Here is a 26,510-nt window from a genome sequence, read left to right as displayed (position 1 = left end):
CAGACCTAGCGAATCGTGTAAAAGCTGAGGAAGGGGTCACCTGTCGGTAACTGCACCTCATGCGGTGATTGAGGAGCATCAAATATTGACATAATATGCATTTTAAGCACACATAGTCCGAGGCAACTTACAAGCTTAAAATTGAGGGGAAAAAAAGCAAAAGCATAACTCAAATTCATTGTTTTCATATTTTAGAATACGGTTTGGCACGATCTACTCTAAGTAATGACAGTCAGTCAGAACGAGAAGTTTGAATTATCTTCTGCGGTGCAGCAAAATTTGACGATGATGTGAAATTTGGGTGTATGGGTTGCGCAGTACGCTGTTGACTGAAGGGTGCACCAAAAATACGGGCCCTTTGGCACTATTTTGTCAAGGCCCCCAAATGACCTGCACATACAGACATTTGTACTTTAGCCATGACTTTAGATGTTTTTGCCGGGGCAATTTTTGACAGACGAGTTGGCGAATAACGAAAATATTTATCACGCCACTCCCCATTTCGTCATCGGTGGCGTGGCGAATAGGGAGCACCCCCCCTGCTTATACTCACAGGTACTAAGGGGCATACTTGGCCAATAAAGATGATTCTGATATTTGATACTCTACTGACCTGAATTTATTATTATTGCACAGCAGTCACGCTATTTCTAGTTTTCTTCCAGTTCTATCTGAGGCAGGGTTTAGCTGCATTACATTATGCTGTGGGGAACCCATTTAAAAGGCAACAACTTCATGTAAGATAATCATAGTTGAATTTACATTCAAGTAAAAGCTGGTGGGAATTGGGCATAAAGCTGTGAAATCCAAGCAAATTTGCAATTTAATATGCTGAAGGGAGGCAAAAATGAAGAAATGCGGTTCCTCTGGTTTTGAGGTTTCAGTCATCATTTCGGTGGTGGCTGCAGCTGCCACAGAGCAGCTCTCAGCAATGCAACACGATGTGCATGTTAATAAACTTGCGCTGACTGGCTAATGCCAATGCAAAGGCCGCGACGCCGCTACAAACTGGGTGAAAGAGAAGAAAAACAGATCACAACGCCTCCACGGATAAAGGTCAAGCCTGACTTGTTTCATTGATTTGACTATCAAGAGTTAATAAAGTGGTTTCTTGAAAAGGATGTTCTTCAGAAACAACACCTCCTCATGGAAACACCGACCGACATCACACTTTTTGTGTCATTTCCCGCTCTCGTAAAGCTTTGTCGTAAGAAAGGAGAAAGGCCAAAATGGCGATCCAACTGATAAGTCTGTTTGAAAGATGACAGGATCCCGTCTATGACGGGTAAACGGGCGCCTTCGTGGCGAGTCGTGGGTGACAAAGTCCAAAGGACAATATCAGAACAATATGATTGGCACAATTACATCTTACAGCAATGCACGGACGCAGAAAAATTAATTCGACTGGAGTTACACAGCATGGCTGAAGTGGCATATTTCCATTTTGGGGCGCATCATCTGGAGATGCGTGGGGGGTAAAAAAACAAAACAAAACCCAGACATAAATATCTTTCATCAGAATCAGGTGTCTTTACAAATATATCAGACACCGATTAATGGTTCCACACCTATGTCTGCACAAACAGAAACAAGAGTTAAAAAAAAAGAATCAAGATAGCAGCATTAACTTGGTGCTAGGTACTTGGACGTGCAGTGTAAAGCCAGCCCTTGACACGTGCTATCTTAAGTGTGTAAAGTACGGCTAAAATAAGAGGTGCGTATGAAAATCAAGCAAGACCAACTTTAATAAAAACATGTTTTACAACATCTGCAATGAATTTCTAGATTTGAGACGGTACTCCTGTTGAAAACGGAAAGCGCGCTTTGAAGACAAAAGTATTTGGACGACTGACATGGAGTGAAAATGGAAGAAAAGACCACAGGTGGCTGCACTCTACTGGGAAGATGTTCTCCAAGATTTTGGAGTGGATCTGGGATTTTTATTTTTATTTTTTGTCCATTCATCCAAAAGAACATTATTGACCCATTGGGTCTGGGTGGCCCAAGGTCTGGGGTTCATGTTAGTTTATCCAAAGACAACTAAGTGTCAACAAAGTATAAAACTAGCACTGATCTGGCCAGCCCGATCCCTAATTCATTCACTTGGTGACGTACCAAGAACTTTGTTTATGGTACTAATCCTTTGGGACATCCCCAACAAGGTAACACTGAAATACCTCCATCAGTCTGCGGCTGGAAACACCTTCCAGATTGTATTTCATCATCTGTGACTTTACATGTCCAGGGACACAAAAAAAAAAGAAAAATATATATAACAGTTGCTTTCCTGACAATGGATGGTGCTGGGAGATGATAATCTGAATCTTCTCACCGTACTGTCGTTTTGACATGGCCTCTGTGCACAGCACGACTCCTTCGCGGGCGCTCCGCCACGGAGGAGCTGAGGCTCTGCGTGAGCGCGGGCAGGGTCACGCCGGTCCTGGTAGGAAAAAAAAAAGAAGAGCATTCGTCAATGCTATGTCATGGAAAACATCTGTTGTCATCTACACAGACTGTTTCAGGGGCACTCGGAAATCCGACTCACATTTTTTTTTTTTTGGTAAAAAAAACCCTGGAACAGACTTCTAGGAAAAGTCCAACCGGCGCGGCTACTTTGCCCAAACCAAATTGATCGACTTTTTGTCATATATTTTCCCAGTCATTATGCTTCTTAGATCTGATTTAAACAAATAAGCCGTTGACCGTCAGTGACAATTGATCCCTCAGACTGGCTGTTAGCTAGCGAATAAGTGCATGAGATAAAAAGTGACAAACACGGTAAAGAAAAACAAAGTGGGTTGTGAAAGGAAAAAAAAATTGCAGAACCGCACGCAGTGTGTGCTGTGACTAATAAATTGTCCACTCATTTTTTTCGTCAAACATGACACACAGTGAGGGAGACACAATGACATACGTTTTTCCTGTTTGCAGGTCCAGATTAGGAAACGTGTTGTCAGAGGATTTGCTGAAAACAAAACAAAACAAAAAAGATGCTTCCAATAAAAACAATGCTTGTCATTTCCATGTTAGGAAGAACACAACAATGTTCTCGAGTGCTTCACCAGATATCATCCACAAGGTAGGCTTTGGTCAGATTGTAGTTTTCTGGGGTGATTCTCTTGTGGAGCACAATATCTCTCAGCAATTCCTTGTAGCGCACAATCTAGAAGACATAAATGTCGGCGTGAGAGTTGAGACACGCATATGGATGGCAAACACTTTGGACTGCGACCCCTCACTTCCTGAGACTGTAAACTGTTGGTATTGTACAGCTGGCGGATGATAAGCTCGCATTCCCTCAACGTGGACGCACGTGGTGGGTGAGACAGACCGTTGTGGATGTGGAGAGGCTGCAGCGAGGTGGCTAACTGCTCCGACCTTCGATTTGCTCTGTAGGGTCCATGAATGTCAACACAGTCTCCCATGCTTCTACGCCAGACATAACATTCTCACGTTATTTCACATACATTTGTTGATTTTTAAAAAAAGCAGACAATTGCCTTCTGTGGCGTCATATGTCAAGATGTTCTCATTTTAAACCATTTAAACCAGATATTCACCTTAGCATTTGGTTCTGTGTGGGTTCTCTCCCCCGAACGACAGGTCCAACACCCACTTGGCTATGTTTCAGAACTAGAAGAACACAGTGTAGGCATATCACAAAGAGATTTACTTGGGTGCTTGATTTCACACTTGATAGTTGGCCAGGTCCTCTAGCTAGCCAATGATTTATATCCAAACAATTTAAAAAAAAGGCAATTTTCCATAATATGCTCCCTTTAAAATGAAGACGAATTATTACAATGTGCATTGTTGTTACGTTTCCATTTTTGCATTTGCTGTGTGATTCTTCATCTTACCTTTCCTATTTGGCTTTGGAGACTCCATAATCATCTTATACTTCAACTCTGCAACAGACAAAATAAGAGGTCAGGGTTCATTATGGAGAAACAAGACACCGGGTTAGTATAAATGACACCAGTCAGATGTCCACCTCCAACAGAGAACATCACGCACTCACCTTTCACTTAACTCAATTGAAACCATGGCGTTGCTATGAGACTAACATACCATGTTTGTAGTTCTTTCCATATTATCAAAATCCAAAAGCCTTTACTGTCACTGTAATACACAACAAATTTGGAGACAGCAGAATTGGCAGAAGTAGTGTAAAAATAAAATCTTCCCTTCGTGTTCTGGCGTGGCCGCTTTAGAGTGCCTCATTGTAGACGGAGAGTGTGCAAACTTCACGCAGAGAAAAACAGCATAGTGAGGTTTGATCGATTTACTTTTTAACTGAGACATTTGACAGCCAGCGGGCTGCGTGTGGACTGGGGCTTGCGTTGCCAATTCAGAGTGCCTCATTGTTGCCACGCATGTTGCAGAGAAGGTGAGTGAGGCAAAAAAAAAAAGCTTCTCTGCACGACAGAATCTGAGTAGAGAGTAGCATTTGTTTTCAAATGTAGGAAATCAAACGAAAAGAAACACACAAAGCACAGATACATGAAAAATCTACTTGATGTGTTTCCCCAATTTGATTATAAAAGGTAAAATGATTTACTCAGATTGGATAATTGGTCACCTTTATTCTCCCTTCTGAGAATATCCACTTCTTGGTGAAGTTTGTGCAGCGTTTCTTGGTGTTGGTATTGCAGAAACTCGATGTTCCTCTGCAGTGATGCGACGCGGGCGTCAGCGTCGACAGGACCCGAGCCCGTCGTCGCCCTCGGGCCCCCTCGGTCCCCCGCGGGGAGGACAGGCAGCGGCTGCAGGCGGTTCGCCGGTAAACGTCGAGGCGAGCACGGCACTCCGAGACGCCCGACTCGGCTCCACTGTGGCAGGTGGCGTACCGGCGGGAGGTTTTTGCTGGACATAGCCGTGCTTCATTCAGCTAGCTTCGCTTCGCTTTGCCCTTTCCTCGAGAAAGTGAACGACAACTTGGTCAAAGTAGCAGCAATATTTTCCGTGATACCATTGTAATAATAATTTTTAAAAAACATGCAGTTACAGTCCGTGTTCTTCAGCAAAACAACGTCTGGCAAAAGCTTTAATACTCCAAGCAATCCGACAATTGATACTGCCCCACTGGTCCTACGCCAGTTACTATGGCGACAGCCCAACTTTTTTTCCGATGCCTTCCAGTTGCCTCGAATTAACGACGACTCCCCTTGCTCTCGTAACAAAGAATAAACGTACGGTTCACGACACAAACATTAAATACGAAAGAGTGCCCCACATTTTATACATAGAAACACGACAACAACTCGTCCATAAGGGATATGCCGGACTGTAATTACTTAGTGACACTTGATTTTGCTTTTTTTTTTTACTCAGAATTGAGACGAGTAATTAAAAATAGGATGACTTATACTATTGAATCATAACTTGTGGAAATTGAAAACAACAGTTAAGGATCATGTCCGACTTTACTCGTTATAATTCGATAAACTAGCTACAATTCAGACTTTTGTGACATTACGCCTCTTAGCCGTACACGTCACCTCGAGTCGGAACTCTTGACAGATGCAAACACCAATCAAGTGAGGCAAAACATGTCAATAGATCATTCTGATTGGTACATTATGTTGGAGGGCGGAGCAAAAGTGTGGGACAACAGAAATATTACAGGTGTATATATCACGACAATATTACAAATGGTACTGTACAAAATCTTTGAGCCCCGCCCCTCCCTCCAAAAAAACCTGAAATAACATCAAGTAATTCTACATTTATAATTTTAAAACGGCCATCCAATTAATAGATGCTGTGCTAATTTAATTCACATCGCATTACTAATATCGGCATATCAGCATGTAGGGGTGTAAAAATTGGGGTTTGGACTTCACAGTAAGCAAGAAGCCTAGTCTGTCTGTGCCACTTTTAAAATGCATAAGAGTGATGTGGGAAAACAAAGTTTGAACAGTAAAAAACACAGCGTCACTACAACTCCATTCCTTTAACTTTATTCATGTTGCAACCAACAGTAAGGGTTATGTTACACACAGGGACATTGAGATAGTGTCTTGCCATACATGACAATGTGAAAATGCCTTGCTGGTAGTTCAGCAGAAAGCCTTTTCTTTGGAAAAACAAACAACAAACATTATTAAATGGTAGGGTAATCTTCCCTCTGCACCCGCAGAGCCATAAATACAATGACAACAATAACTTAATTTACAATTCCTAGAGGTGATGCTAAACACAAATAAATGATGACATTCGGGCATGTTTTTACACACAATTTAAAACTCTTGACTCCTTGCAGGAGATTGTGAACCTTCGCGATGGTTGCACTTCATTTTAGCTTCATGGAAATGCTCGGAACAGCAACCACGAAAATGGCAGCAAGTCAACATCCTGCTCAGGGACATTACAACAGAACACAATACATGCCCTCCCGCCCCCACCCCAAAGTTATCTCAATGCACGCACACATTCTTTTCATGGTGACCCAAATTGATAATTGGGATGGCCAGTAGCAATGATTGTAGGGGGGGTTAATTAAAAAAAAAAAAGATACATGCATCACAGGTGCTAGCCATTGTACAGTGAGTGAGTAGGACAAAAGCCAGGATGAGTCGATATTAGGAATGTACAACTCAACCATAAAAAAATGTATATTTGAGAATAAAATGCCTCAAAGCAAATTAAGTATCTTTAAAGGGGGGAGGGGCTCTTTCATTCTGCTCTACTAACAGTGCTACTATACTGGATCTCTTTGTAAACGATCTTCAGCTTTTTCAAACATGAACACGAACTTAAGACGAGGAAAAAACAGTGTAGAGTTATGAATGAGCATCGTGGCCACACTGGGTGGGTGGGGGCATTATTCAATAAGAATTCAGGATAAAGTAGGAATGTTAGGATAAATAAGTCAGAATGTTAGGACAATTATTTTTTGATATTATGAGTAAAAAGTAACAATAAGTTGTCATATTATGTGGAAAAAAAACTAATGCTCAAAGGTTTGTTGTAATATCACACTTGATTGCAATTTTCAGTTTCATTCTCAGATTTTTTTTTTTGAGGGGGCGGGGGTATCCCTCCTTTGCACACGGAGGAATCCCTTGAAAGTGGACCTTTCCACTTCAAAAGCAGACGTGAGACTGTGTCTGGGTCATAATGAATCCCTTTCTCTCCACAGCCATCAGTCAAATTGCAAACTAGCCTCTCCACACATGCGAACATGCACATAACACTGTACACCTTTGAATGCAGGCAACACAGACATCGACCATCTGCGGCTCACTACTGAGAATTATTAAAGGAATCGGTTTGGGATTCAGAATTATATTTCAATTAAAAAAAAAAAAAAAAAAAAGAATCAGAGGAAAAACACCAGCACTCCAAATTAAACATTTCAAAATCATGACAGAATCGCCACCTACTGACTACTCTCAAGCAGAACACAATATATATGTATTTTTTTTTTAAACCTAACCCTCCTCACCGTAAAGCTTTTACCGTATTTTTCTTTTCCGCGTTCACAGCATCCCTCTGTTAATGAACACTCTCACACCAAACACACAGTAACTACGATACAACTGCACTCCATGAAAAGGAAGTGGAAATAGAAAGGAGCTCATCAGTCAAAGTATATCCAAACAAACAAAACAATACGTGACACGTGTAGCATGTTCCACTCTGTACAGTACTTCAACAGTGCAAAAAAACATTCGGGCACATGCCGCCGAGCAGCCCCCAACATTGACGCGGCTTCTCTCCCATCCTATACATTCGCATTAGCGCCGACGATGATTGATTAAAATACAATGATGTAAAGAAGGAAGAAGGAACCACGTGGGGTGGGGATGGTGGTCAAGGACTGTACACAAGACAAACATCCTCCAGTTAGTGTGGCATCGCCAGCGCAGTTCTAATCAGAAACTGCGAATCGTGCCTCTTCCGCCTGTTTGGACCCACGCGACACACTGTTGGAAAACATTGTTCTCCACCAGTTGTCGCCTTCCTTATGAAAAGCAAGTCCGTAAAGTGTCAAACCAACCTACTTACTTATTATAGAGCTAAAATCAAACGCATTATAAAAAGGCTTTGTATCGTCTTGGCAGAAGTTGTCATCCACTTGTAGCAATGTTATGTACACTATAGCAAGCAACTCATGAACTGCTTTGAAACACACACACACACGAGGAAGTGGCATAATGTGCACAAAGATAATATGAGAATGATATTTGACTTCCTCCAGCTTTCTTCAACATGTCTACTGTAACTGTACCTCCAATGTAGGCGGACAGCTCAAAGTACCTCCATAAAGATGAACCACAAAGGCTTGTTCGGTTGTCCACTGCAGTAGACTGGTCCGTCTTCAAAATATGTCATGGTGAGTACTGCGCGTGGGGATATATGACTACTTGGCCGTACGTGCTCCTGCAGGTTGCCTCAAATGGGGGTGGGCTGGCGGGGAATCTTAATTGGCCAAACGGTCTCTCACATGAGTCAGAATGCAGCAAGGTGCATCACGACCAACATCAGTTTCACTTTAGGGAAATGGAGGCCGTAATCCAAAGCTTAAGTTGTCAACTTTAGGAGAGTTTGTGATTTTTGACGCGACCTGAGGTGATGGGATGAAGTTTGTTGGTAATGAGCCGATAGGTGACATCATGTAGGAGGGGCTCTCAAACGCAGAGCCCGGACTGCAAGGCTGTGAGGCGCCGCTCAATACACTCTTTACCTGTACGCAGAGAGAAGAGAGATGGACTACAGTGAACTGGGATGAAGGTACTGGGTAACAATTTGGGATTGGTCTCTTGACTTACATTTGCTCACACTGAGAATGTCTTCCTGTTCGGTGAGAAGCAGAGAGAGGCCCTCCATCAGCAGGAGGGCTTTGTGGTAACGATGGACGGATGCCTCCCCCTGGTGGAACATCTCATCCAGAGCAGCAGACTGAACCTACAAAGAATTTCCTGCATGTTTTTTATCCATCGTCCAACCGTTTTCTAGTTCTCAATCGCTTGACTTCATTCGGATTTCGTCATGTGTGCAAGGTGCCGTACAGGGAACGCAAAACTGGATTCAGTGGAGTCATATTAAACTCATTCAGTACCAGCCAATTCTGGACCAAGTCTGAAAAGACGTTTAAAAACGTCTTTGGGAGTGAATGAGTTATGGACTGACGCCTCAAAAGTTACGGTGACACTACGGGCACGCAACTGGAAAAGCGCAAATAAATAGCTGTGCCCAAACCTGGTATGGTACGCTCCCTTTATTTTGCTGCGCCTTTACAACCTTTCACAATGAAAACAAATGAAACGGCAACAACGATCAATTTGGCAGAAACGGGGTTCCTTTTTCCGGCTTACCATCTGCACGGTGTGGCTGAAGAGCAGCCTCTCAGCCGTTATGGAGGTGATTTTGTCCATGAGTCGGTGCTTTTTGGAAAAGAAGCGCTCCAGACGTGTGCTGAGAGAGCGACACGATGCCACGCTGGATTTGTACAAGTCATTCAGCCTCCTCACAACTAGGAATGGAAGACCATTTCATTCAGGCGGTGATCGTTTGGGCCAATAATCACATTGGAGGTCTTTCCTGAAGCGAACGCCGCGTTACCTTGCTTGACTGTAGCCGACGGGTAAAGTTTGCCGTGTTTCACTTGCTCCATGGCTGTTTGTATGGCGGTAGACAAGAGTTCTGCAGTCTTGAGGTACAGAACCAGCTGTTCTGCGTGGCTGGTGAGACAATAACATTACAAAAGGTGAACACGAATATGAGTGGGAAAATTAAAAATGCATTCACTTTTGATCACAGTCAAATTGCCGTGAACGCAACCGATTCATTCAGGTTTGCTAGAATTTCCGTCTTGTTTCCATACTAAAGTGCTGTCAATTCATTTTCATTATTATTATTTTATTCTTGGCATTGCCGTAGTGCAAAAAGCAAGCATAAAGGAATTCAGTGCATTCATACAGATGCATTCTTATGAATTAGCATGTCATATAAATGTTCCTTCACTGCACAAGCGAATTCAAAAAGCAAAACATTCATTCAAAACGGGAAAATACTTTTCAGGAGGCCTATTCTTTCCTAATTTTTATTCACAGAAGCGTTTTTGATAGTTCCTGGCGTCAACTTGAATTGTAATTTCTTAAAATGGCGAATTTGGAGTCTTCCTTAGCCGCAAGCTATACATCCATCCAAAATATAAGAAACTTAATCAGAAAATATCTCACAATTATGTGTATAGTGAATCTGTAAGAGCTGCTGAAATCAAGTCAGTTTTCAAGCATATTGAAATGTATTGAGGTGCGCTTGTGTGCCCTTGCATCCATTTGACTTGAGAAGTTCCATGTGAAAATGACTTATAGGTCATTCAGACACAATTTGACTGCTAAAGAATAAAAATGTATCGTGGTTCGGTGCGTCAACCTTGTCATTGAGTCATGACTAGAATTGCGTCTGCCTCGGCAGCAAACCGCTTGCTATAAATAGGCACCAAGCCGACACCAGAAAAACGGTTTTGCCTCCTACAAAAGAGGTAAGTAGCACGGATGATGTGGCCTTACGTCCACTCTCGGCTCAGGGAGCTTATCTGATCCGCCACCAGGCTCTGCTGCTGTAAGGAGTGAGGGTGAGCGGGATCAACCGGGACCCCCATCAATGTGATGCCGCGGGCCCCGGCCACCTCCATCAGACAGCAAGCGAAATCCAGCGTGAAGCGCAGGCTCTGCACGGTGTCTGTGTGCTCCTGCTGCACTCCCAGAGACGGCACACGCGCGCGCACACACACACACACGAGGACAAAAGGGGGTGAGCACTTTAAACTGAGGACACGCGGTGCCATTTTAGCACTTTGTGGGCTGACCACAGCATCAAGTTCACTCTTATCATTCAGTAACTCCTTCAGCTGTTCCTCTTAGTCTCTCCACTTTTTGGTTGGAATTGATCTGTCGCTGCACCAGTACTAAGAGCAGACTCCTCTTTTCTGCCACCTTTTGTGACTTGTCTAAGAAAGCCTTTATCTCACCTCCATCAGGGTCTCTTCAGGAAGCTCAGGGGCCTCGAAGGTGATACGACCGCCCATGTTGGCCGTGATGGGATCAAAAAAATTGTAACGAGGGCTGGAAGAGGCCTCAAAGCCGTCGCCGTAGGTGGCCGCCTGGGGATAGCGGCTGGTGAAGGAGCCCGCAGGGCTGACTGATGCAAAGGAGCCTGCGGAGGGAATACACAGAGATAAGAGTTAGAAACGCTACTTGCCAAGAACATAGACCACTTGAAAAATCGGGCATAGTCGCGAAAATGCATCAATTGACAATATTTAAACTAATATCGATGGACGCTGCTGCGTTTTACCCAAAGCTGTGACATACACTGTATTCATATGTAGAATTCTGGATCATTGAGGTTTTTTGGAGAAAGCGTGTCAGATACTATTAGGACCCCTGTTCTCTATTTTCACGCGTGCAAAAAATGCTTAAAGAGGAACCCGCGCTGCAATAATGGCCCCACTCGTGTAAACATAGTATGCCGATTAATATTGAGTACATAGTATACTGTTTTGAGCCTTGACATTTTATGCAGCTGTCGACTGAAACTGGCATCAAAGTGCCCTTGAAACTGGGCTGCAACATGATCACGTCTTAAAGCCAGAGAGAGGAGTCATGTGTCATTCGCGTTCATTCAACAGGTTTACAAGTTGGCGTTACCGGAGTATTTCCTCTGTCTGGAGGCCTGAGGTGGGGTGCCGCCACTGGGAGGCGAGCCGATGGTGAAGACCACCTGCGCTGGGCTGCACGAGCCCGGTGCCGGACATAGGACACCACCGGAGGGCACTAAAACCAGAATTTTAAAGTATTATTGGGGTGACCCCAGAACGAAGACCAACAAATGAAAAAGGAATTAAGGGCCATGAAAGACATACCTGCTATGTCCATAGCTTTTTCACAGGCCAGATTCTCTGTGCTGCCTCGGTCACTCACTGTTCCAAAGGCTGCCATCAGCAACATGTCGGACAGGAGGCCGGCGCTCTGAGATCTGTACCACACAACACTCAAGCTTTTAGATTTGATTCCTGAAAGTATATTTGTTGAAGTTTCATATATATTATATATATATCATATAGAAACTGAGGTCTTTTGGGGTTCAGGGGTCGCTCCTTAAGACTTTCTATAACTCGGTGGTGGCCTCGGCCATCCATTATGGCATTGTCTGTTGGTCAGGCAGCATCTCAGCCCGGGACAGAAAGAGACTGGAGCGACTGGTCAGGAAGGCCAGTTCTGTCCTGGGCTGCTCCCTTGACACTCTGGAGGAGGTGGGCAACAGAAGGATGCTAACTAAGCTAAAAGCTATGATGGACAGTCCCTCCCACCCCCTCCAGCCCGCCCTGACAGCACTAGGTAGCTCCTTCAGCCAGAGACTGTTACACCCGCGCTGCAGGAAGGAGAGATACCGACGCTCGTTCCTACCAACTGCTGTCAGGCTGCTGAATAAAAAATAGCAACAATAATATTAATAATAATTACATGATGTGGAAAACAACTGTAAATAGCACTGTGATTTATCCATTTGTATTTATATTGCACTTAATTGAACGGTGTTTGTTTTTTCTTCTTCTTTCTGCCTACATTCTTGCTGCTGGAGGCTGTAAATTTCTCCAGTGTGGGACAGATAAAGATATCTTATCTTATCTTATATCAGGACTGTTAAGTACAGCTTAAGTTCAAAGTTTGTCTGGTCTGCCAGCGTAGGGAAAAAAAATAAGATAGTCATAAAATATTTTTTCTGTGACAACAGACAAAGGTGTTACATAATTGCCTTGCCCGTTTTATGTTTTCACACTCTGAATTGTCACACCAGTAGAAACGAATAGCACAACAAAACAATAACACCCCCCCTCCCCCATATGAATGCATGCCAATGCGCATACCACTGGTTTGACAGTTTGTTTATGTCACATAACTTCTTTGGCATCTTGCTTTTTTTCCTCAAAAACATGCTCTCATAATTACTTGCACCTAGTGCCGTTGCAGCGCTCACCTTCCAAATCCCCTGGTATCATCATTCATCCTGTGGATGCAGTGAGAAGGCTGAGGGCACTGCGTGGGCGTTGGCTGTCCAGCGTCTCGGGGCTCGATTTGCATAGGCCTGCTGCTGGGAGAGCCCACCACTAAACCCTGCTGTGTCAGGAAGTTGACAAGGTTTGGAGAGCTTGGGGGTTTGGGGAATTCAAACGGGGGCATAGTCTGCAAACAGAAGAAACAACGGAGCCACGACAGTGAAACGGTTACTATTCATATGCCGTAAATAAATAGTACATTGAGCCCAAAAAAAAAAAAAGAAAGACTCACCCTCGAGGGGGAGCCCAGGATGGTGGGCAGTGGGCTTCGCTGCATCAGCTCACTGAGGCGGGGGGACGAGTGCAGGGGGCGAACCGTCATCAAGCCAGCTGTGGGGACCACCACCGGGTCTGAGTGCTGCTTTCGGATCTTCTGTCTGCCACCGCCAGTGGTACACTCTAAAAGACAGGGGGCGCTGTGGAGGCGTGTCCCCAATCCTGTTGCCACTGGGGAGTGTTTCTGAGTCGTCGGCCTGGATTCAGCATGCTGAGCTGCTGCAATGGGTGGTGAAGAAGGTCAGAGGATTTCTAAGAATGGACGGTTGACGGTAGAGCACCAAAATATCATTCAGGACAAATAGAACACATCTATAATTCCTGTTTGGAAAGCGTGTCGACGTCACGTGGCAGATGACAACTGGGAGGAAGAGGGGGAAACTGCTCGTACTTGCCGATTTCATCGTACAATGAGTCGAAATGTGAAAACACCGGCACAACTACAACATGGAACTCGCACCTTGGTCTGCAGTGAATGCTGACATACTAAGAGTAAAGGGTCTTGCCGAGGACCCAACTGGGTGCTACCCTTCATTCACCCTGACCAGGATTTGATACCCAGTCATCACTAACCGAAGTCAGGGGTGCTTCAGGGTGACCCACCTAGCCGAGATTCTCAATTATCTTAAATTGATGTTTTTAATATCGCTTTATGATTTTTTTTCTTTTCCTCATGAGACATTTCATAGCTCTTTTATAGCAACGGAAAAAAACACATCTTTGAATAAGTACCTCATTAGCAATAAAAAATAAATCAGGCAGAGAACACTTATCTGCAATTAGACCCTAAAAAAGACAAGCAGGTGCCTCTCAGAAGGTAATAAATCATGCAATAATCATCCATTCAGGGAGTAGTTTCGGTGAAGGAAGGGCGTCTGCAAGAGCATAAGAGCCTCTTAGCTACCTTGAGGGGAGAGCTGAAAGGGTCTTGCTCCTCCCAGTGAGAGCCTTCGGGTGGCGGTCACTGTTCCGTAAGGTGGAGAAGGCCCGGTCCTCGCAAAGCCCAGCGGACTTCCACTGCTGCAACGGTGCACCGGAGTGGACAGCCTAATGATGTGTGTTGATTGAAGTGAAAACTTGTCGATAGCGACAAACAAATTCAGGTGTTTGTACAACATGCAAGCGAGTAGACACATACCGGGGCGAGCCTTCCTGTTTGGTGGTATAAATATGCTGCTCCAAGCGCTGGTAGTTGTGCACCTGAGTGGGAACTGGGATTGGCAGGGAGTGGCCGTGATTTCCACCGGGGCCGGCATAGTTACTCCCCGAGGACTCATTGGGCCTGCCAGGAACAGAAAAAGATTGCCCCCGAAGAATCATTAGATCGGATTTTGTGTGCATACGTGACAACAAGAAAACACAACTATCACTGCATGGTTATTGACGACCACAATGCATCCCACCAGGATATGTCGCGGACTCATAAAAAACATGCCATCCATTTTTTATATTGTTTATCCAGTTCAGGATCACGGGAAACTGGAGACTACCCAAGCTGACCTCGGGCAAGATGCGCAGTACGCCCTTGACTCCCCGTCACAAAATCAGCCTTTCACACTGAACAGTGTCATAGTGCAAACAAAACATTTGAATGTGCGCAGATAAAAAAATATAATAAATAAATGACTACCGTATTGGCCCGAATATAAGACGGCCCTGATTATAAGACGACCCCCTCTTTTTCAAGACTCAAGTTTGAAAAAAGAATTTTTGAACCCCAAATAAATTTTTATACAGAAAATAATTACAGTATATCTGAAACAAATAATTATAACAATATATTTGAGAGAAAAAGCATGTTATTTTGCCTCAATCAAATCTAAAGTGCAATCACATTCGTAAATGAATGGCTTCTGGTTTTTGAAATGTAAATTACATCATAACTTCTCCTCAGCTGCCGGTTAACCTGGCCGATCTTCGACCCACTTTTCTCCAGATTGTCACTATGTTTCTCCATTTTCTGTTATCTCCTCTATTATTTTCTTCTCTTTTCCTTCTTACTGCTATTTTTTATTTTTCTTCTTTGTGCTGCCGCGTATTTTTATTTTTATTCTTCGTGACAGGGGTTCACTTTGGCCTGGTGAGTCAAGTTCAGCATTCGCTTCAATGATATCTGGCGCCATCTAGCGTTGTGAATGAGTATCATGTCTAGAGCCCGAAGACGACCCCCACTTTTTCAGTCTTATTTCAATGCAAAAAAACACCGTCTTATATTCGGGCCAATACGGTATTATCAATCCTTTGTCCGTGTTGTACACATACTAGGACCATATTCCGTAAGCAACAGGACACTGTTTTTAACAGGGTGAATATTGTCAATTTCTCTTCTTGGGATTTTTCAGGATGATTTTGCATGCTAATGTGCACAGTTTAACTGGGTGCTAAATAATGAAATTAATTTACTCAAGACAATCCAGCTCTGTGCTGTTACCTGACACGACTGGGGGAGCCACTGTAGGAGGGCGAGTGTGGTGGCGATTTGGCTTGGACACACAAACCAGATGTCAGGAGGGAGCTGAACAGAGGAAATGAGAAGAAAAGTATTTACTATGCATAAAAGACATCCGTACTTTGCAAGCATTTCACTTCAGTGTTGTTGTTGTCTATCAAGACAAGTACTGAGCTTTTTCTTACCCGCTGTTCATGAGACTGTCCTGCAGCACTTTACTCTCACTCGTCAGCTCACCCGCTGCAGCAGATAACCACATATCTTATACATTTATGACCTTTTATATTGGACTTATATATTATTGGTACAATTCTACCGCTTGGGGGAATCATCGAAAAGAAAAACAAGTCTCTCGCTTACCATTGAAGTGAGCAGGCACAATGACAAAGTCGTCCGTGTCACAGGAGGAGGAGTTCTTGCTGCTGCCGCCTCCTCCGGATGAATCCTTGAGGAGAAACCCGGCGGCCTCTTGGGTGGGGGAGGCCAGCGCTTTGGCACGTAAATGCTGCGCATCACCAAGAGATTGCTGCGGAGGCAGGTGAGAAAGTGCAAATGAGAGGGGTGATTAATTAGGTATGCACTGGGGTGGCCTCTTGGGGTCACAAAGACCTTTGGTTAATCATTTACACACGGGGGAGGGGCGGGGCATACATATACATTGAAGATATGCTAAACACAGACCGGTGGAGAGGCCAGGTGCGAGGTGGAAGAACTGCTGCAAGAGCTGGCTGAAGCGGAACTTGGGAAGCAGGTCATGGTCACTGCTGGGGGAGTTGCTGCAAGGAAAACAAGTGTGTGAAATGACATACAATATTTTTGTTTTTGAACACAGCTTTCATCTAGCACGTATTTCATTATCCAAACATTGACAGCACCACGTTCGGCAAAAATTGGAACTTACTCTTTTTTATGGATGAGCTGGTGGCCTCCAAGAAGGGATGAGAAAAAAACTCATCTGTAGAAAGCACAGGTTATCAGATTTATTTTGTACTTTATGTAGTGGTTGTATTTTGTAGGATTTTGTCTTGAACCAGCTCTGGATGTGCAAGGTGACTTAGGAGAGAAAGCCGTTTTCTCCGCAAACGATCAATAAAGTACTATTAACTGCCCTGTTTGAATAAGAACTGGAAAAAAAACGGAAAGGTGAAACACAAAGGCAAACAAAGCCTGAGGCTCAGAGCTAAACCGCACTGCACTGAAATCCAGTCCCAGTCAACTGATTCTCGGTGGGGCTTGGAAAAGCTGCCATCTTCAGATATTTGTCGTCTCGATATTAACACTACTATGCAAAGAAGACAGAAGCCAGGAAGGGGGCAAATACTTTTTTCACGGCATTGTACTGAATATGTGGATTTATATTTTTTCGGAAACATCATAGCTGTAAATTATAATGCACTACAAAATCCGTATTGTGCAAGCTTTGATAGATCACACCTAAAAACAATGAAAATATCTCAAAAACCCGATGTACTCGGAAAAAAGTAGACATATAAAATTGAAATACATTTAGGACACAGGGATCCAAAATTCACTGTTGGCTAGTGTTATGGTTGCTCACCAAATTTGCCATTTTCCTGTTCTCATTTAATTTCGAGGCAGCCGGTTCATAAAGTCAGCAAGCTAATTGCGCCGGAATTAAAAAGGGCCCTTTGCTATATGCTGCCAAGTAGCGAAATCCATCGTGCCACCATTGATTTCAATGCAAACCGACTGAATAGGCGAGTGAATTCCACACTTATCAAAAAGTCATACAGATTGATTGCGCAAGAATTCCATGACTGTTGCCGTACCTCCAGTATGTCACCCTTCTACGTGCAGTTTTGCGTCAAGACTCCCACTCACCGAAGTCCATGCGGTCCTTGTGATTGCGCTGGAGCAGGCCCCGTAACAGATGCCTCAAATGGCTGGAAGTCTCTCTGGGAATGCTGCAAAATGACAACATGATCATCACTGTGGTGTGGAGGAACCGAAGCGACGGATCTTGACAAATAATGTCAACATGCCGCAGGTATTGTCGTCTTGCCTCAAAACTCTAACCCCATTTATCCCAAACCTGTTACCAACACAACTTTTATTACATGCAAAGAATGGACAAGAATAATGTGGTTATCTCATTGCAACGACTCACTTGGGGCTGAGATTCTTGTTTTTCTCGTAAAACATCCTAAGATCCTGGGGACTGCTGGCCTAAAGGTGACAGAAAGACAATTTCGTGTCAGCGCGACTCTCCCCATTGTAAACCACGGCAATGAATTTCAGCGCGGTTGTCAAGAGAGGTGAAAACAGAGACAAAAAGGAAAAAAAAAATCAACTACGAGAAACAACAACTTTGCTATGGGAGCAGTTCCCGGAAAATGTTTGATATGATTGTCAATACACCAACTAAACAGCATTGAGCGTATTTTACCATTTGTTGAACTGACATTTCATTTCCTTCAAAGTTGACATGTCAAACACGCTTGCAAAAATGAGCTGCAGCTACCAACGATGAACATGCAGCAGGAGTCCAGCACATGCGCCCTCTGGTGAAGTCCAATATTTGCTCTCTAGTCAATCCGCTTTTTGGCACGCTTATGATTTTAGAGTACATGCGCTTCAGTTATTTTGTCCCAAGCCGAGAATGACGGCGCACAGTTTTACCACATCGGCCTTGTGTGTACCTGGAAAGGAGCCTTGCCAGTTAGGCACTGGAACACGATGGTCCCGATGCTCCACAAGTCAGCCTTGGCGTCGTAGTTTTGGGACATAATGACCTCGGGTGCCTTGCGAGGGAATAGAAGAGGGGAGGGTTGTTTTTGAGAGTAATATTTTTATGGCGACTGCTTGCTTTTTGAAAACCTTGATGATGTGCATGTGTCCTCATTTACCATGTACATCGGTGACCCGCAGAGAGTTGCTGCCATCATGTTGTTCTGAAGGTACCTGGCAAAACCAAAGTCGGCTGCGGGAAGAGTTTAAAGTGATGAGAAACAGATGAGTGCGTTGCTCAGGATTCGCGAGTCTTTCTGGTTGCGGTCAAAAAGTTCACTCTGCCTACCAATTTTGATGCAGGTGTTGGTGGAGTGGGATTTCCGTCCGGGTGGGTAGGAGAGCAGAATGTTCTGTGGTTTGAGGTCCCGATGGATGATGCCTTTCGCCTGCAGGACCCGCATGGCACCCGCTATCTGCTGCAGGAAAACTCGAATCGTGTCCTCGCTCAGCGTGCCTTTTGCTGTGAAGGGGGAAACGTTAAACAACGCCGACAGCCGTTGGGCATTCATTCGCTCTTGTCAGTCACGTCGGTCGGCCTTTGAAACGCTTCACTTACCGTGCAGGTAGTCGGCCAGGTCACCGCCGTTACAATACTGCAAAGTGAGGAGAAGAAACAGAATTAGGAGAAATGGGCGCCCCCCCCCCCCCCCCCCCGAGTTCAATTCAATTTGGTATTAGCCTAAAAAAACCAAAAGTCATTTGTTGTATCTAAACTGTACAGTGATGAGCTAATGGGATTGTACTTGTCGGCGAAGTGTAACCATGGTGAGTAAGTGTGTCTGAAGCTACAAAAGAGCATCAGCTGATCAAGATATTGACGTGCTGTGGAGGAAATTGCGATTCCTGATGCACGGCCTTGCTCCTATTTGGGGGATTAATATGAATGAACACAGGAAATTGTCTCCTCCAAATCACTTCTTACGACCCCAAAATAGCCTGAAATGTTAGGATCAGATGTCCCCTCGTCACTGGAAGTGGGCAATTTGATTTGGGCGTGAAAGACAAAATTATACAAACAAGACAACGGGGTTTACAAAGAGCTACACAATGAAGACTTTGGGTCAAAAAAAGTGCCGCAATTATAAACTGATGATCTATTTATGTGGATGTTCTTAATGAGCCTTCCTCTAATGATAGCATTCTTTCACCGCAGCCAATTCTGCGTCCACGTACGAGATAAACATACAAGCACAATCAGCTGGATTGTGCAGCAGACGGCAGCGTGTGGGACGAGCGCTGCCCCCACCCTTGGTGCCTGAGGACTGGCCTAATTTTAGCTCAAATGCTGACATGGCACAGCAATGAGCAAACAAAGGCCAAAGGCCGCGGCAGGCTTACCTCCATCACTAGGTACACCGAGCTTGCAGTTTCCTGAGAGGGGGGTGGGGGGGGGGGGGGATGGGGAAAAAAGAAAACATGTCAGAAACAGACAAAAGACAGGAACAGGTGGTTCTTGAGCAGACAGATCGTGGCTAAGTGATTGAGAAAACACGCCGCTTGATTGAGACAAAAACAGGAAATATTTCAAGTTTTACGCACGCTAACAAATAATATTGTCAACTGATGTTTTGGTGTGACGTCACATGGAAAGGTACCCCATATTTTTTGTCAGGAACAGATTTGTATATTTTTGCCATGGACAGTACCTTCGTCCAGTGAGCATGGGTCACGTGACGGTGCCTACCCCACCCCCCAAAAAATAAAAAAATAAAAAATGATGATGAGATGTATTCATTATCGAGCTTCCCGGCTTGGAATATACTCCCACCTAATGTTTGAAACACCAGCAGCAAATCATCTTTTAAAAAGTTATTAAAACAGAAATGAATCAGTTCTATATGATTCGGTTGGCTGTCATGGAATTGGATTTATTATTTAACCCCTTCAGGGATTGTTTGCTTGCTTTCATACTATTTGTTGACTATTGTATGTTTTGTGTTTTTACTTTTTATTGTATAGATGAGTTTTAATCTTTGTATGTCTTCGCTGTGTTAACTTTCGACCCCGAGAAGACTAGCGATTACTTTGGGGAACCTAATAAGGACTCAAGAATAGACATATACCGATGCATACACTTGCAATTGAAACAAAACAGGCTAATTGCGAGAGTGCCTTGGCAACATGAATAATGAATCAAAATGTCACCAGGTGGCTCCACTGGGAGAGGAGCGAATAGTATCCAGTAATCATCATTATACCAACAGTGCCAAACAAAGAACCTCCATGTTCACACAGTGACGGCAGACAGCAAAAATAAAATATAGCACAACTTTGACCACTAACGAGAACTGGAAGTTCCTTGAAAATTGACAGGGGGGGGGGGGGGGGGGCTGCTCAGGGTGGCTGTCACGGAGAATTTCTGTTCAGTACACGTGACAACAATCTCACATCTTCTTCACTTGTCTGACAAAGAAAAAAAATTCAAGCCTAGCTAGGTTTTGCTAAACCACACTTGACGTCTCTCCCATCTGCTAACGCCATTCCCCCCCCCACAGTGTCGTAGAGGTTGTAGGGCACATTCAAGGGGGGAAAAGTTTTGACATGGTTTATCTCGGTCTCTTCTTTAAATCACAAAAAAGCGGACATTGGAACGAGGGTATGTCAGCTTTTTATAGCTACTGGGAGACGAAATGAGTGCCGCCCTCATCGAGACAACATTGCGTCTTGGTAAAAACAAACTCTTATCACATGGCAACAGATGACTTGGTCTGGAAGTGTCACGCTCCTGAGGTTGTTTTTTTTTCTTTTTTCTTTTTACATGACAGCTCAGGTGGAATCACAGAACCCAAAATTTAGAGTTTATTCTATTCAATATAGATAGATAGATAGATAGATAGATAGATAGATAGATAGATAGATAGATAGATAGATAGATAGATAGATAGATAGATGTGTATTGTCCTCCCACCACACAAACACAGTTTAGGTTGGAGTCACATTCTCAGAAACCCATTTCATATCAGATTTTTAATTATCTTTGAAAGAGATTCAACTCCAAGTTTAGAAAATCCAGTTTTGTGCGGTTTATTTTTATCTCGGCGCCGCCATGACGCATACCGAAGCTGTGAGAAAACAAAATGGTGTCAATTTTAGCGTGTAGTGTAAAATCCAAACGAAGAATAATGATTCATCTTCCGGAAAGTATGGGAAAAAATAAATAAAAAAAACAATGTGTCAGTGGTCACGACCTTCTTGATGCCTCATTTGCATGATGAGTACCGATCAAAATAAGGTCACGAAAGACCAATGCAATAAATCTCCTGCTCCTACTAGCATTGGAACATGTCAGACAAGTATAATACATTACAATCTCTTCGGAGCCTAATCTGGAAACAGTCGCGGTGCACACAAGAGCACCTTTGTACGTTTCAAAGTGGGCGGACGCACTGTATTGCCGTGTGACAGCATCCACATTCCTGCTAAACTTGCACCCGCTACAAGGTTCAAAAGTGTAAACAAAGTCATGTGCTCCCCAACGGATCGCATACGTGATAAGATTCAGTGACAATTTTGTCTTGGAGGGGTGGGTGGGGGGGGGGGGGGGGATCAACGTTGACAACCTGACCGTTGTGTTCCAAAAGGTCAACTCCCTGCATAAGGTGAGATGAGTAGACCATGTCAGGTTGTCTCGACGTCGTGTCACGTATGTGTGTGTGTGTGTGTGTGTCCAGGCCACAGTGAATGCCAATGCGCGTTGCTAAGCTGCAAGCACCCGCGACTATCGAGTCCTAAGCACTACCTCTCTGCAAGCCTAAGACCTTAATGCTGCTAATTTTTAAATACACGCACATACACATTGACACGAAGCAGCACATCTAGAATCACAAAAAGTTGCAAAACAAAAAATGCGTCATGGCGAGGTGAGCCACCAAAGTACTGACGGAGCAAACCCTGAAGGTAGACACAAGATAAACAGCGTCGGAGTTCAGCAGGGCAAAAATCCGGAAGTGAAACGTTTCAAAACAAAAGGCGGTGTTTTGCTGCAACGTCTCATTGAAAAAAGAAAAAAAAAGAAAACCAAAATGGTCATGTTGCATGAGACCGAAATGGGTCATGTGGCCAACCGTCCTTCTGCTCAATCTGGTGTGCACAGACTGAGAGCAAATTGGGACAGCGTGCAGCGACATAATTAGGTGTGCAAACAGCATGCAAGCATATTATTTCATACCTGAAAGTCCAGTAATGCAACTATGTTTTCGTGCTTGAGTTCCTGCAAACGAGAGCATTTAATTTTTTGAGTTCATCTTTACTTTCAAAAATACGTGCTAAATTTGACTTCTGCAGCCAACTTTAAACTTCATCTTCATCTATTCTGAAGAAAGACCTCAACGCTAGCACATGAATAGAAAAAATGAATAATTGGGCAGCAAATTATTGAGGGACACGTTATTGAGTCTAAAACATTTGTATTTTTGTCTCACATGGAAATGCTTTGGATATAATGCATCATGATCGTTATAATAGTTACCTTGAGTATTTTGATCTCCTTTCCCAGCAGTGTCTGGGATTTGGCCAGGTTCTTCTTATTGATACATTTGACTGCCACTTCCCAATCATGTTTCTGACAAGAAGACAACACACAAATGAACACATAATCATTACCTCACACAATGATTTGGGAAAGGATCAGAAATGATGTGAGAAAATGCTTCTCATCGAATAGTCGCCTCAGCTCTAATTGACACGGCGCCCCAATTAGTTAGCGTACCACATGATGGGTGACGTTAGTGAGTAATTTGACAGAGACGCAAGACAAACATTTTCAAGCAACTGAATAAGACATACAATTATGTACTTTTGGGGGTGGATGCAGTATTACCATTTTGAAAAACAATACAACACAACTTTATTTATAAAGTGCATTTCACAACAGCTGCAGCTGTAACGCAACACCAGATACAAAACAAACCCCACCCACCCCACACTTTTTTGTAATCCGTTTACCCTCACAAGAGTTGCGGGTGTGCTGGGGCCTATTCCAGCTGTCTTTGGGCAGTAGGCGGGGGACACCCTGGAACTGGTTGCCAGCCAATCACAGGGCACACACGAGGCGAACAAACATTTGCGGTGCCAAATCACACCTCAGGACAATTCGGAGTGTTCTATCAACCTGCCTTGCATGTTTTTAGAATATGGGAGGAAACTGTAGGAAAACCCACGCAGGCACGGGGAGAACATGCAAACTCCACACAGGGAGACCGGAGTCAGAATCAAGCCCTGCACCTCAGCACTGTGAGGCGGACGCCCTAACCATTGCAACACCATGCCGCCACAAACAAAACAACATAACGATAATACAACAACAACTGTGAAAACTGTCAATTACAACACGAATGATACTAACACATACACAATAGACACTTATATAGCTTGGCTCTCTCCGAAGCCAAAATATATTTTTTACAGGGTGCGTCCTATGCAAAGTACATAGCCCGCTTTACCAATTACTGTACTAGGTTTTGAAACTCAGCCATTATGTGTTTGCAAACGAATCATACCCTTAGGTCGAGAAACACTGTTAAAACTGTGACATTAACCACAAACCAGCATATATGGTCGCACCTCCCCCTTCTGGCGGGGGTTTGGGGGAAGGAGGGGGGGGGGGGGGTCCCACGTGAAAGTTGGTCCCCAGAACACATTACATAATCGCTTGCCAAGTGGAATAAACGTGAACGTTTTCAACTTCATCTTTTACAACATTTCCTGTGCTCTGATGCAATGTGCTCGTGATGGGCAGTGAAAAAAAACCGAACTGTACAGGCAGGCACGTTATGTGTAAAGTGAAAAAAACTGGGCAATCATGCGATTGTTATGTCGTTGTCTTAATCTATGCACCGATGTGAAAGGAAAATACTGGAGCAGACCTCTTCGGATCAGATTAAGATGACACCTGTCTTCACAAGGGAATATTACCGGTTTGTGTCTGAATCATAGTCTTTATCATGGCAGTTGCAGAACATGTTTCAACATGTTTAATAATAAACGCCTCGCTCATCATGTCAGCCAACAGAGGCAAAAACGTCTCAAATTAGGTAAATGTGTGACCACCTTAAGCGGGTAGCTGATATTCGATCACATTCCAAATGGTGACAACCATTCGATTTGATGTCCGTATTTCTGTTTACCATATTATTTATGCTCAGGAACATCCCGTTCGAGTAGCTAGGCCTCTTAAGGTCGCACCACGACAACAAACGACGAATGGCCAATTGCTCGTTTTCTTTTTAGTCCAACACATAAAATGCGATTGCAAACGTTCTCGACCCAAACCGCAGAAGTCGTGGCGACGCTGAAAACGCGTAACCGTCCGATAAACGAACACTCACCTCCCGGTTTCGGCCTTTAAAGACGACCGCAAATGCGCCATGTCCGATCAGGTCCTTCCGACTGAACTCGAATCTGCCCACCGTCTCCATGCTGCACCTCAGTCCGCTTAAGCACTATTTGGACCGGGTCAGAGAACCGGGGGGCCTGCGGTCACCCTTTTCGCTAACAAGCTCGCCTCTCTCCTCAGTCAAGCGGGGACAGCAGCAGGGACGGTCACCCCCTCTTTCAGTCGCCAGGAGCTGCCGTCCAGACAACAAACGACCCTCCTCGCTCATGTTCGCTCGTTACGGAGTTTCACTCCAGACGAGGCCGAGCGAAGACTTCCATTTTCTGGACACCGAGCTCCTCCGCGTCGAGCTCGCCGAAGGACCAAGCTGGCCTGGGAGCCTGCTCTCGTTGTTCCAGCTGTCGCCGATGACGTGCCACCTTAAAAGCAGCTCGCGCTGTGTTTTGTTTATATACAGGAGATCCTCGCCTCTGTCGTCTCCGGCGTCAAAGACAAAAAAAAACTGTGCTCGCTACTACCTTAAATCACAAATAGGATGTTGAATAAGTAGCTAACGCTTGACGCTACTCCATCGCCGGTCAACAATAAAAGCGCAGTCGCTGAGAGTCCCAGCAGCATCAATGGTCCCAACAAAGCAGACGGTGTAGTCGGGGCTATAACGCGCATGCGCAAATCGAGCACAGCTGTAGCTTTGACGTCACAGGAGTTCTTGGTAGTCGAGTGACATTATGGGCTCCTGATGTCAGGAACTTGCTAAATAAACATGTTAGTTCATACAAGGCGAGACACAAACGCACGTCTCTTTTTGTTCGTTCTTGATATCGTTCATATTGTGAGACTTTGAGGTTTGCAAAATGCTTCAGAGTGTACAGGAAGCTGTTGCAAAATTTGCTTCTATGTAGAACTACGCAGCCCGGCGGGCCAGTGGTTAGCACATCAACCAAACAGCACAGAGATACCGGGTTCAATTCCAGCTCCGGCCTCCCTGTGTGGAGTTTTCATGTTCTCCCTGGGCCTGCGTGGGTTTTCTCCGGGTACTCCGGTTTCTTCCTACATTCCAAAAACATGCTTGGCGGGTTGATGGAACACTGGATGGAATTGTCCCTAGGTGTGAGGTTATTCGTCTGTGTGCCCTGCGATTGGCTGGCAAGCGGTTTAGGGTGTCCCCCCGCCTACTGACGAAGACACCTGGAATAGGCTCCAGCACACCCCGCGACCTTTGGATGTAGAAGGACTGAATTTTTTTTTAAGTGTGATAAAAGTAGAAACACTGCTTCAAATCTTGTACTGTACTGAAGTAAAAGTTGAAGTACAGACTCTGAAACGTAATTAAGTACAAAAGTAAACAAAATACAGTCAGTAATATACAATACGCATTTCGATGAAGTGCCATAATGAAAAACCAAACTTCTCAAAATTCACAGAATAGTTTCTGTCTGATTTTAACTATATAGTGCTCACACTGAGAAGAAAACGAACATATTTCGAGGGATGTTATTTAACATTTATTGAGTCTAATTAAGTTTGAGTATTCGTTGTGGTAAACTTAGGCGGTTAAGCTCACAAGGGTCGTAGGAATTGTTTATCTAGGGCTATTGTTTGAATAAATCTTGAAAGTATAAAGTAGC

General features: G+C 44.1%; 2 protein-coding genes and 1 long non-coding RNA gene across 5 annotated transcripts; 1 reads left to right on the top strand and 2 right to left on the bottom strand.

Moving 5' to 3' along the window:
* Positions 1-1,721: 1,721 nt before the first annotated feature.
* On the bottom strand, positions 1,722-5,107 carry LOC147192046 (coiled-coil domain-containing protein 74A-like). Of its 3 annotated transcripts, none has more exons than XM_086135257.1 (8): positions 4,583-5,107; positions 3,861-3,908; positions 3,561-3,633; positions 3,240-3,429; positions 3,063-3,163; positions 2,915-2,965; positions 2,333-2,440; positions 1,722-2,231 (listed from the first exon to the last, which is right to left on the bottom strand). In XM_086135257.1, the coding sequence occupies exons 1-8, from the start codon at positions 4,872-4,874 to the stop codon at positions 2,222-2,224; spliced, it is 873 nt and encodes a 290-aa protein (XP_085991383.1). In that variant the 5' UTR covers positions 4,875-5,107; the 3' UTR covers positions 1,722-2,221. The 3 variants fall into 3 exon arrangements, with proteins under 3 accessions (XP_085991383.1, XP_085991385.1, XP_085991384.1); XM_086135259.1 differs by having other exon boundaries at positions 3,240-3,390; XM_086135258.1 differs by having other exon boundaries at positions 1,722-2,440.
* Positions 5,108-5,947: 840 nt separating this feature from the next.
* ulk1b (unc-51 like autophagy activating kinase 1) lies at positions 5,948-25,065 on the bottom strand. Its single transcript, XM_086134664.1, has 27 exons — positions 24,875-25,065; positions 23,017-23,109; positions 22,717-22,758; positions 19,887-19,919; positions 19,105-19,141; positions 18,835-19,008; positions 18,665-18,738; positions 18,458-18,559; positions 17,926-17,984; positions 17,640-17,722; positions 16,699-16,752; positions 16,479-16,573; positions 16,158-16,323; positions 15,983-16,037; positions 15,780-15,863; positions 14,487-14,630; positions 14,253-14,395; positions 13,305-13,567; positions 12,994-13,199; positions 11,879-11,991; positions 11,664-11,789; positions 10,985-11,169; positions 10,524-10,708; positions 9,571-9,689; positions 9,324-9,481; positions 8,778-8,913; positions 5,948-8,692 (listed from the first exon to the last, which is right to left on the bottom strand). Exons 1-27 carry the CDS (start codon positions 24,962-24,964, stop codon positions 8,637-8,639), a joined length of 3,075 nt encoding a protein of 1,024 aa, XP_085990790.1. The 5' UTR covers positions 24,965-25,065; the 3' UTR covers positions 5,948-8,636.
* LOC147192044 (uncharacterized) lies at positions 24,229-25,674 on the top strand. Its single transcript, XR_015103462.1, has 2 exons — positions 24,229-24,463; positions 25,063-25,674. It is a non-coding gene; the product is annotated as an uncharacterized LOC147192044 (long non-coding RNA).
* The last annotated feature ends 836 nt before the right edge of the window (positions 25,675-26,510 follow it).

Source organism: Hippocampus guttulatus, chromosome 17 (assembly GCF_054856545.1).
Source record: "Hippocampus guttulatus isolate MCC_2025c chromosome 17, RoL_Hgut_1.0, whole genome shotgun sequence".
In the NCBI taxonomy this organism is placed as follows: Eukaryota; Metazoa; Chordata; class Actinopteri; order Syngnathiformes; family Syngnathidae; genus Hippocampus; species Hippocampus guttulatus.
This window is presented reverse-complemented; position numbering and strand designations above follow the sequence as displayed.